Below are 12,091 nucleotides of genomic sequence, written 5' to 3' on the forward strand. Positions count from 1 at the left end.
ATTGGCGGTACTACTATTTGATTACCTACCATGAATTCTTCATCTGCAGGTCTGTGAGGGGGTCTCCACTTCCTCATCAGAATCCCATTTTTAATATAATAGCCTTCTGGAACTCCTTTTGCCTCAACTTCTGTATGAGCTGATTGTGCCACTTTATTTAACTCGGGTCAGCTTGTTGAACCTCGACTGCAGAAGACTTATTAAACATTTCCTTCAGATTATCCAAATCCCCAAAGAAAGTTTTAGATATTCGACTATTTGACTGTGGTGCCAATTTTATCTCTGACAATGGAACTTCTTTAGCCATTGCTCAGGATACTACACATGAAAGAAAAATTCCTGGAAACTTTTCCTGCAACTGTTCTGTCTCTTTAACTTCACTTGGTTTTTCTGTGACTACTGGAGAAGCTACTACTTTCACTCCGGTCAAATCATTCCCCAGGAGTAGGTCAACTCCTTCTACTGGCAAACTATGGACAACTCCTATGTTGCCGTTCCAGACATTAGGTCACACTCTAGGTGCACCCGATACAAGGATACGGGTATATACTCCCCGCCAATACCATTCACTAAAACCCTGGCATTCAGCGCACTCTCTGGTGGAAATGTTATGCCCTTCCCCAGCAAGAGTTTGGGTAGCTCCTGTATCCCTAAGTGTAACTATAGGTTTGTCTGCCTTACTTGAGCGATAAGGAATTACTTTTTCTTTCAACAAGAATTCCCTGTAACTCTCAGGTATCTTATTCATAACCACTGTACTCACATCGGTTTTTGTATTTAACCTTACAGCTTCAGTCAGAGCTACAGCCTGATCTGCTGTACTCCTGGTCAGTGCTCCTTTCTCTGCATTGTCTTTGTATACCCCAATAAGTCCCTTGGGTTTACCCAGCATTCTTCCAGCATTCTGCATAAAGGTGTCCCATCTTGTGACAATGATAACATTTAGGTTTGCAGACCTCACTTCCACCCTCAGCCTCTTCCTTTCTGGCCTGAGGAGAAGATCCTGGGGTGTTCCCAGCTGTCCCTTCTTGGCCCCGGCTACTTGCCTTCCTTTCACTGTCCCACCTTCTATTCTTCTTGTGTTTGTGGGGATGATGGACAAAGGGTTTGGGTTTATACACAAGCTCATAATCATCAGCAATTTCTGCTGCCTGTCCGGCGTTGAAAGCTTCTTTTTCTCTACATGAGTTCTATAGGTTCTTACAAACAAAGGGAGTGAATTTTTAAATTCTTCCAGGAGAATTAGTTCCCTAAGGTTCTCGTACATGGCCTCCATCTTTAGTGCCTGTATACAACGATCAAAATTAATTTGCTTTATCCTCTCAATTTCTATATAAGTCTGCCCAGACAATCTCTGGAGGTTCTGAAATTTCTGTTGGTAAGCTTCAGGCACTTACTCAAATGCAGCAAGAATAGCCTTTTGTGCCATCTCATAATCTGCAGAAGCCTCATCAGAAAGCATGGCATAAACTTCATGAGCTCTGCCCATCAACCTGCTTTGCATAAGCAGTGTCCAGCTTTCCTTTGACCACTTCATCTGTTTGGCTATTTTTTCAAGAGAAATGAAAAATGCCTCTACGTCCCTTTCCTCAAACTTAGTGAGGGCTTGTACAAATTTAAACAGCTCTCCACTGGGTCCTGGGCTGGTGCCAGATCTTTCCTCACCAGAACTTTCATTGGAGTCAAGACCACCCCTTTGTCATAGTTCCATCTTTTTAACTTTGAATTCCCTCCCTTCTCTTTCTGTTTCTCTTTGAAATGCTGTCTCTTTTCCCCTTTCCTCTTTCTCAAATTCAAGTTTCTTCATTGTAATTCTCTTTCAAGCTCAAGTTTTTTTCAATTCTTTTTCCCCCTTTTTCTCTTCAAGCTTAAGTTTTTCTATTTCCTGTTCCTGCTCAACCTTTTTCATTTGTCACTGAATTTTAGCTAATTCAACTGCACTACCCTCTGGTTTGCATTCTTCTTCTTCCAATTTCAAATGGTGTGCTATTACTTCAATTATGTCTGCTTTCTTAGCTCCTGGTTTTAACTCTAACCCCAACAGTTCTGCCAAATCTTTCAGTTTAACCTTGGTTAAATATCTTAAATCACTCAGGGATACATCCTCCTTCCCCCAAAAAGTCACAACAACTTTTAAAGACATTCCGGTGTTGCAGCCTTTACTCTATTACACAAGAAACCTGGTTCTTTTTTTTCCTTTTTCAATTATGGTTACCCCACCTACAATTTTACATTGACAACGTTGGGTTTATCCCGCAAAAATCCCCCAATTATATGTTATGATTGAGGCGGGAGGAGTGCACTGTTCACTTCTCCACAGGTCACAACATATATTTACATTTTCCCACTTACCAATATGGTCAATCATAAACTCTATTTTCCCAGAATAAAACACACTAACCAGGTTTCTTTAATAAACAACAAAATTATCAGTTTATTATAAAACAAGTCTTAACCAGTAACGAAGTAAAGCATAAACATGCAGATTGAAATATTAAAGTTCCTTTTTTACCTTAGCCCCTCACACTCACACACATATACATTGGTTTACCAGAAAAATAAAGGGATTTTTGTTTTTAGAGCTCTATTTCAGACAAAAAACACTTGGGCGGAATACTTGCTGATTTTTGAAGAACCAGCAGATGAGATATGTTGTGTTCCAAAACTGGCATACAGTCTGGGCTCCGAGTGTATGTAGATGGGACACTGGGATCTTTTAGAACAGTTCTTTTCAGGCGGCATTGAGAATTAATTTAGCAGGCTTTTCTTCAAAGACAGGAGACAAGATGAATTGACACAGTGGACTTCTCAGGGTCTTTTAGAGAAGTGCTGGAAAGCTGAGCTGGGTTGTGGTCTTCTGGCCATCCTTGGGAATTCTCTTCTTTCCTTGGAAGTTCATTCCCTTTTTCTACAGTTCAACCCCAACTCAAAACAAATCAAAGATGAAACTGACAACAGGAGGTCAACCTTTTGACAGGTGGTTTCCCGGAAAGGCTTGTTGTTGTTGCTGGAAGTCAGTAGTTTCCTGGGAAGCCTTGATTTCCTCACCAGACCTCTCAGTGCCCCTTTTTTTAAAAAAACATTTCCAGGGACTGTTTTTCAAAGTCAAGTGGCTGTTACATGACTTTCTCTGAAAACCCTGAAGTTTAACATTTCTTCAATCTTTCAAAAATGAATCCTCAAAAAATATATTTAACAAAACAGCGGCACTTTCGTAACACGTCAGATGAAATTTAATGCAGAGAAGTGTGAAGTGACTCACTTTCATAGGAAAGAGCAGGAGAGGCAATATAAAATGAAGGATACAATTCTAATGAGGGTGCAGGAGCAGAGAGACCTGGGGGTATATGTGCATAAATTGTTGAAAGTGGCAGAGCAGGTTGAGAAAGTGTTAGTAAGACATCCTGGATCCTGGGCTTTATAAATAGTGGCATGGAGTACAAAGACAAGGAGTTATGATGAACTTTTATAAAACACTAGTTCAACCGGAGTATTTTGCCCAATTCTAGACACTACACTTTAAAAAGGATGTGAAGGCATTAGAGAGGGTGCAGAAAAGATTTACGAGCTTGGTTCCACGGATGAGGGACTTCAGTTATGTGGATAGATTGGAGATGTTGGGGCTGTTGTCCTTAGAGAAGGGAAGGTTGAGAGGAGATTTGAGAGAGGTGTTCAAAATCATGAGGCGTTCTAAATCATGAGGCATCTGGACAGAGCAAAGAGAGAGAAACTGCTTCCATTGGTAGAAGAGTCGAGAACCAGAGGACATCGCTATAAGGCATAAGGCAAAAGATGCAGAAGGACATGAGGAAAAATCTTTTTATGCAGCGTGTAATTAGCATCTGGAATGCACTGCCTGAGAGTGTGGTAGAGGCAGATTCAAGCATAGCTTTCAAAAGGGAATTGGATAATTATCTGAAGAGAAAAAATTGCAGGGCTTCGTGAAAAAAGCATAGGAGTGGGACTAGCTGAGTTGCTCTTGCTGAGAGCTTCATGGACATGATGGGCTGAATGGCCATCTTTTGTGCTGTAACCATTGTATGATTCCATGTTACATGAGAAACAGTAACAAAATATTGCCTCAAACTGTTCTACTTATCTCTTCTACTCTTTTCTGTCCCTATCTTGCATGTTTACATCGCGTGTGCATGCTAGCATGAGTGCGTCGTATATCCGCAGACGTGAACCGTATTAGAGTTAAGTTTAAGGTTTAATAAATTTCATCTTTCTGCTTTAAACCAAAAAAAGCCTGTTTATGCTCGTTATTTGCCTGATAATTGGAAACGTTGAACACGGATTCACAAAAAGGGGAGCTCAAAACACAGTGTGTTTAAAATTAAACCCTGTTACAATAAGACTGGCTGAGGACAGCAAGAGACCCTCCAGACATCTGGCTCACCTGGTCATAACACTATCAAAATTCTGATAACAGAGATTGAATCAACTTTAAGACTGGCTACAATCTGACCTGAAGCCTATATTCTAGTTGACTGAAAATTCCAAATTGTAATGAATATGAAAAAATTAATCTCGGGAGTTGATTTTAAATCTGCACCAATTTGGATACATGGCAGAGTAATTTGGCAAGAATCCAAATTGGCCCATTTGGCTGACTACACACTTCCCTATACAGCATGTTAATCTCAGCTTTCTGCCTATTAACTGCTTCCATTAAATTAAAACAAGTTTAAAATAGTTAGCTCCTGGGGATGTACAAATTATACATAATATCCAGGAAGGTAGGGGAGTTCCATGAAACCATCTGTATAGATTCAATTTATTAATTCCACCCTTTAACTGGCATCCAAGCAGACTTCATGTTCTAGCCTTTACTAAACAGTATTTTCCAATGATTTGCTGTTGCAACAAAGAACAATGGGTCTTTCAATTTTGTTCCTACATTAAGTTCTAATGATCTTATCTTACCCCTCAGCGTGTCCTGTGACTGATAGAAGAATCCAGTGGAATAAAGCGTCGTCATGCCGTTGGGAGATGAGAGCGCCTGCAAACCATTTACTCCAAATTACTATTCAGAATTATGTTATGAATGATGATTGCAGCCTGAATTATATTGCACTTTATGACTCACTGGTGCCTGGAAAAAAGAAACTAATCATAAGGTAAGTAAAGGCGGGTCATTGGATATGTAATCTACTCTGCAGAAACTGTTTAACTTGTGTAGCAGTACAAGTGGGGACTAGAAATTATATATTGAAAATATAAGCAAATAAGGGCATTAGGATGCGGGCCTTGATTTTCCTGTTTTTCCTGCAAAGGTTCTGTAGTATATTGAAATAGCTGAGCATTTTGTCATACTGCCCTCTCTGTTGCGAAGGTGTAAGTAAAGTCAGTTCAATAATGGTAAGTCCATGGGCTGCATTTTAAGACTCTGCCGTCGAAGTAGGCGGCAGACGTAAAAAAATGTGATCCGCACGCACGGGCACCATGTCATGGAGCCGCCGGGATTTCAAACGCAGCGGCTCATTTGCATGGCCGTGGCGCCTGGCCTCTGCGATGAAGTGGAGGGGGCAGGTGAGCCGCCACAGGCAATGACGTCTGGCGCCAATGTGCAGGCACCGGCGTCATTTTTAAAGGTACAGCCCTCAATGTACATTTAAAATTTAAAGGGCCAAGTAAGTTAAGGTTTTGCAAAAAAGGAATTAAATCACCTTTCCCACCCCGCCCCCCCCCCCCCCACCAATGGTATTTCAAAACATTCCTGCCCTTTTCCTCCCCGGAATTCCTATATTGATAATTTGATCTTTTCCCCCAAAGTTCGGCACCTTTGTCCTTTACCCCTTCCCATCAGCCCCCCGACCAATCTGCATCTTTGTCACCATGCTCCCCACCTCCCGCACAGGGAAAATACACCTCCTCCTTCCCACAGATGTCACGCCATGTTTCCCCAAACGGGGATTCAAAGGCGTGGCATTGTCGGCTGCCGAAATGAAGATGGTGCGGCGATTAAGGAGGTGACGGGACCTTCATTAAATCAGGCATGTAAATTAATTTACGTATTGAAATGGGGGTCCTGATGCTGAGTGGCAGAGCGGGAGCCATGAGGCCTCACTGCCGTCGCCGAGATCAGTACGGGGCCTGCTGCCGTCGGGGTCGGTGGCGGGCCTCCGCCATACCGATATTCATTGCCCTCCCAGCCACAGTTCCTGATGGCGGAGGGGCTTTAAAATTGAGCCCCCGATGTTAGTCTTACTGAATGCAATACACAACAGAATGACAACGATGGGCATGAGATTGAATTCTTTTTTACATTGCATTTGAGAAATTATGGTCTGAAGAACATTGTGACACACTATCTGGAACTCCCAAAGTTGATTTTGAGGAAGTTTGGGGCAATTTGATAGATTGCTCCGTGTGTGTGCACCTTGTGTTCAGGTACAACTCAGTGAGTCAGCATGGTACATAATTTAAAAAATGGCACGGGAGACACATTTTGGGATAATGGGGTAATTCAACCCTAACAAAGAGGACTGGCATAATTACAATGAAGGTTACACATTTGGCTGAAAGCAAATAAAATAGGAGATGAGGATAAAGTAAATGTTTTCTTTACCATGATGGGGTCAGCTGTTTTTTAGGTGGTGTCTAACCAATGTTGCCCATGAGACCCCAATACTATGGACTATTCTGAAATTAATGAGATTCTGGACTCATATTATGGTATGACTAAGAATGAAAGTGCATTGAGAGTTGCATTCCATGAAAGGAGGCAGTAGCCAAGTTAAACTACTGCAGATTATATTCTTGACTTAAAGAAACTCTCTTGTCACTGGAGGTATGGCGCGAATTTAGAAATCAACCTTAGAGACACATTCGTTGGAGGTCTAAAGAACTGTAAAATCCAGGCTCAGCTTTTAAGTAAAGGCAATAAGCTGATGTGAAAGGAGGCCTGCAATGAGACCACAGCCATGGAAAAGGCAGGAAGAGATTGTTGAAAATTGCAAGAAAGTTCTTTTTCCTGAGCTAGCAGGGGAGGTCCACCAAATCTCAGCAGAAACCAGGCCATGGCAGCCAGGTTCAGAGACTGAGTCAGAAATTTAGATGCTATCATTGCCATGGTAGCCACCAACATTCTAAATGCCCTCATTTCCAATAAAGGTGCTATGCCTGTAGGAAAGTCAGATGACATAAATAAGTAGAGGAAGCAGTAATGCTCCAGGTCGTGCAAATGCTCCAGGTCGCGGCAATGCACCAGGTTGAGGTCGTGGTAGATCTAAAGCTAGTTCAGGAGCCTGGAAGTCCTCAAACACGCATATGATATATATGGAAACAGAAGTTGATGTTATCAAGCAGGAAGATCAAGACTTGTACTCAGCCAGAGAACAAGTAAAAAGGCTGACGATATAATTCCAGTGCCCATATGGTATGACTAAGAATGAAAGTGCATTGAGAGTTGCATTCCATGAAAGGAGGCAGTAGCCAAGTTAAACTCCATGTCTCCGTTATAAAGACGTCTGCAAACGCGACATGAAATCGTGTGACATTGATCACAAGTCGTGGGAGTCAGTTGCCAGCATTCGCCAGAGCTGGCGGGCAGCCATAAAGACAGGGCTAAATTGTGGCGAGTCGAAGAGACTTAGTAGTTGGCAGGAAAAAAGACAGAGGCGCAAGGGGAGAGCCAACTGTGCAACAGCCCCAACAAACAAATTTCTCTGCAGCACCTGTGGAAGAGCCTGTCACTCCAGAATTGGCCTTTATAGCCACTCCAGGCGCTGCTTCACAAACCACTGACCACCTCCAGGCGCGTATCCATTGTCTCTCGAGATAAGGAGGCCCAAAAGAAAGAATATTAAAAATGAAAGTCGGAGAGTCTCAACTTACTTTTATCGTTGATACAGCTGCAACAGTGTCTGTTGTCTCGGAAGGAGAGTACAAGAAGTCCCTAAGTCACATTCCTTTTTGCAAACTGGTGTGAAAATGACTAGTTAATTATTCGATAACTGTGTTCCAGTCTTAGGTGAAGTTAGTTTTGGGGTGGAATACGAGAATGCATCCTATTACTTGCCATGGGTAGTAGTGGAGGGAATAAAGTCTCCCTGATGGGAAGGAATTGGCTGAAGAAAATATATGGTTAAACTGGGCTGAGTTATTTACAGTAGGGACCAGTAAGTGTACATCTGACATTGAGGAAATGCTAAGAGAGCACAGTGTTCTTCAAGCAAGGAGGACCAAATGATAAAATTAGGCATTACAAGGCTGAAGTCAAGATAGTGGACAATGTACAGCTGAAATTTTGCAAAGCTAGGCCAGTGCCTTATGCACAGTTAGAAGCTGTAAGTAAAGCGCTAGATAGATTAGAAAGAACAGGGGCAATTAAGAAGGTGAAGTACAGTGAATCGCTGCACCTTTTGTAGTAATTCAAAAAGCAATGGGTCCATTTGCATTTGTGGAGATTATAAATAGTAAATAAGGTAATTGAAAATAATACTTACCCACTGCCTACTAGTGATGATTTGTTTTCTAATTTAGTAAATGGGAAGGTTTTCAGTAAGGTAGGTCTGTCAAATGCATATTTGCAATTAGAATTAACTGACAAGAACAAGGAATTGCTTATCATTCATACACACAAAGGGTTGAACCAGTACGAAAGATTACCAATTAGGGTGTCTACTGCTCCCGCAGTGTTCCAGAATGTCATGGATCAAGTACTAAGTGGGATGAAAGACGTGTGTGACTTCTTGGATGACATTTTAATTAGCAGTAAGACAGAGACACTGTAAGGTTGAACAAAGTCCTAGGTGGACTTCAAGTCTATGGCATCAAAGCTAAAAAGCACAAGTGTTGCTTCATCGTGTCAAGTGTAACATACCTGGGTCACCAAATAGATGGTGAAGGTATCCACCCAACGCAGGAGAAGGTTGAGGGGACTTTGAAAGCCAAGAGACCAGAGAACAAAGAAGAATTTAGAACATTCATAGGATGTTTATTATTCTATGTTCATCTCTGACTTAGCTAATACTTTTGTTCCATTGTATCAACTGCTCAAAGATGGAACAGATTGGGAGTGGTCTGTGTCAGAAGGCATTTGAAGAAGTGACGAAAGTACTGACTCGTGATGCTGTTTTGACCCACTATGATCCCAAGAAATAATTGCTTTTAGCATGCAATGCCTCACCACAAGACTTAGGTGTAGTGTTATCTCACATAATGGAAGATGATGTGGAGAAGCCTGTAGCATATGCTTAATGTACTTTTAACAAAGTCAGAGCAAAATTACTCACAAGTTAATAAAGAGGCATTAGCGATCATATATGGTGTTACAAAGTTCCATAAATACCAGTACGGTAGGATGTTCACTTTGTTAACTGACCACCTAGCCCTTATGATCATATTTAGTTCAGAGAAGGGAGGACCATCTCTAGTGGCAGTCCAGCTTCAGAGATGGGCTTTGATTCTGATGGCCCATCAGTATATTAAATATCGTAAAGTCAGCAGATCATGCAAATACATACATTCTTTTGAGAGTTCCCATGAAGACTGATTCATTTTTAGCCAGTGACTTACTTTTGAATTACTTTACATACACAAATGACTTGCCAGTGTCTGCCAGAGAAATTAGTGAAGAAACTCGCGAGGATGTGGTCTCATAAAAGTGCTCAAGTATGTCATGAATGGCTGGTCTAAAGAGTGTGATGATGAGAAGTTGCAGGAGTATTTCACACATGGAAATGAACTGAGTGTAGATCAAGGCTGTCTCCTGTGGAGTTTAAGAGTCATTATTCCATCAAGGTTTAGAGAGAGATTGTTAGAGGAACAAGGGGATAGTCCGTATGAAAGCAGTAGCAAGAAGCTATTTTTTGTGCTCAAAGGTAGATAGAGATATTGAAGAGTTGGTTGCGAGTGTGTCTCAGAACTTGAAATGATCCGACCAAGGTTCCTTTCATTCCTTGGCCAAACACAAGAAAACCATGGGAACGGGTACATGCCAATTTCTTTGAAATGGAAGGCAAAGAGTCCTTTGTTTTGGTTGATAGCTATAGCAAGTGGATAAATGTTCAGTCTATGCCCATTACCACAGCTGGATTTTATGGTCCCCCCTGGGCGGGGTCGGAGGCAGGGGTGCCCATAGAATCACAATGGGTGGCGTAGTGGAGGGCCTGTCACTGCCTTGTCGCCAAGCAATTTTGCCGGATGCGGTATAGGCTAACAACGGCCACTTAATGGTCCTTTCCCACTCCTGCTGGTATCTAACCAGTGGTGGGGGGTACTTCTGCCACGCGTGGAGGGCGCCTTGTAAAACGAGGTGCAGTCCCTGCAGGCTTGGGGTTGGGGAAGGGTCCCTCCTTCATAGGAAATCTGTGGCCCACAGAGCACCCCCCGCCGGAAAAAACCTACAACTCCATGGCGTGCCCCCCCCCCCCCACCCCAACCCCAGACTTTATGCTCACCCTCCCACCTCCCTCGCCGGTGCCTTCTGGACTGGCCCCGGTGACCCCGCCTCACTTACCTGAGGTCCAGGATTCCAGTTCTGGGCATGGGTCCAAGACCTCTGCAGTACCAGCAATGACCATCACTCCCGATACTGTTGAGCTGCTGGCCTTGTGATTGGCCAGCAGCTCTTTGTGGCAGGATCCCCATCTTTAAAGTGATGGTGATCCCGGCACCAGAGGATCCCCCCGGGAGGCACGAAAAGGCCAAGACAGTGTTCTCCCCGTCTTTTCGTGCCCGTGCAAGGAGCACTGCCTCCTTCATAAAATCCAGGCTCACAAGTGCCAAAACTACTGAGGTTTTGCGAAGTTGGTTTGCAATTTATGGGTTGCCAGGTGTTGGTGTCAGATAATGGTCCACAGTTTATGTCAGAAGAGTTTGAAATATTTCTGAATAAGAATGGAGTCAAACATACTCTAATACCACCATATCACCTAGCATCAAATGGTACCGCAGAAAGAAGTGTACAAATTGTGCAGAGGTCTTTGCAGATGTATTTGCTAGGTGACAAACTAGGCAGTAATTTCCATGTTTCTTCTCGACACAGGCTAAACAATTTTTTGTTCTCTTACAGAATAACACCAAACAGTCTACAACAGGTTGCTCACCTTACGAGTTAGTGTTTAAACACACTCCTAGGACAAGGTTGTGTTTAATTAAGCCTGACGTCAGTAGGAAAGTAAGAGAAAAACAAGAGAGAGTGAAGATGAGTCATGATATGCGAGGCATGAAACTTAGAGAGTTCAGTGCTGGTCAGAAGGTCATGGTGAAAACCACCAAGGTGTTAAGGAGAAGTGTGTGTTGTGAGTTGTTGTAAAAAGACTAGATGCATTCACAGATCTAGTGAAGATTGGAGAGAGACTCCATCAGTGTCTTGTAGATCATTTGTTTGACAGAGGAAATCTGACAAAGGCAGAGCATGAGAAACTTCCTATTGTCCAAATTCCTACAGTCCCAAGTGAAAGTCAGAAAGAAAGTGCAAGTCATAAAGAAAATGAAAGTTTGCAAGTATCTCAGAAGCCACCGGTAGAGCAAAATGAATCAGGGCCTTAGATTAAGAGGAATCAAGCAATTTCACCATCCCAACCATTAAGTGGAGTTGTTACTCAAAGTCAAAGTTCCGGGTTAACACAGGCTGAGATGTTGAGAGTGCAGAGTCAAGCTCATGGAAATGAAGAAGATACCCAGACGGAAAGAGAAAGAAGCCAGATAGGTTAATTGAAAGTATGTAGGAAGGAAGAATAAATAAATTGTGCTTTTGATTACTTTTTGTCAAATTATGACATTTTTGTTCTAGACATACTGGTATTAAGGAAAAACAATTACTTTTACATGTAAATTACTCTGGAAATATTGGTCATATATATTTTAGTTGTGATTACAGTGACAACAAGCATGCAACCTAACCTGTTAAACTTTAGGTACTGTTATTGTATTCTGGGAAATTATGTACATGTACCATTTTACTTTTTAATGTATAAGTTTTTTTTAAGTTGGGAGGAAGTGTAGTATATTGTAATAGCTGAGTGTTTTGTTATACTGCCCTCTCTGCTGGGGAGGTGTAAATAAAGTTAGTTCAATAATGGCTGCTTGCTGTTTGTCCACGTTAGTCTTACTGAGTGCAATACACAACAGGTTCTGCCTA

At 42.2% G+C, this 12,091-nt stretch overlaps 1 protein-coding gene across 1 annotated transcript in view; it reads left to right on the forward strand.

Moving 5' to 3' along the window:
* LOC137374572 (suppressor of tumorigenicity 14 protein-like) overlaps nt 1-12,091 on the forward strand; it is a 189,135-nt gene that overhangs the window by 60,654 nt on the left and 116,390 nt on the right. The window contains exon 7 of the mRNA XM_068040870.1: nt 4,934-5,120. Coding sequence (XP_067896971.1) covers nt 4,934-5,120 — 187 coding nt within the window. The remainder of the gene's footprint in view (nt 1-4,933; nt 5,121-12,091) is intronic.

This window comes from Heterodontus francisci, chromosome 10 (genome assembly GCF_036365525.1).
Source record: "Heterodontus francisci isolate sHetFra1 chromosome 10, sHetFra1.hap1, whole genome shotgun sequence".
Taxonomy (NCBI): Eukaryota; Metazoa; Chordata; class Chondrichthyes; order Heterodontiformes; family Heterodontidae; genus Heterodontus; species Heterodontus francisci.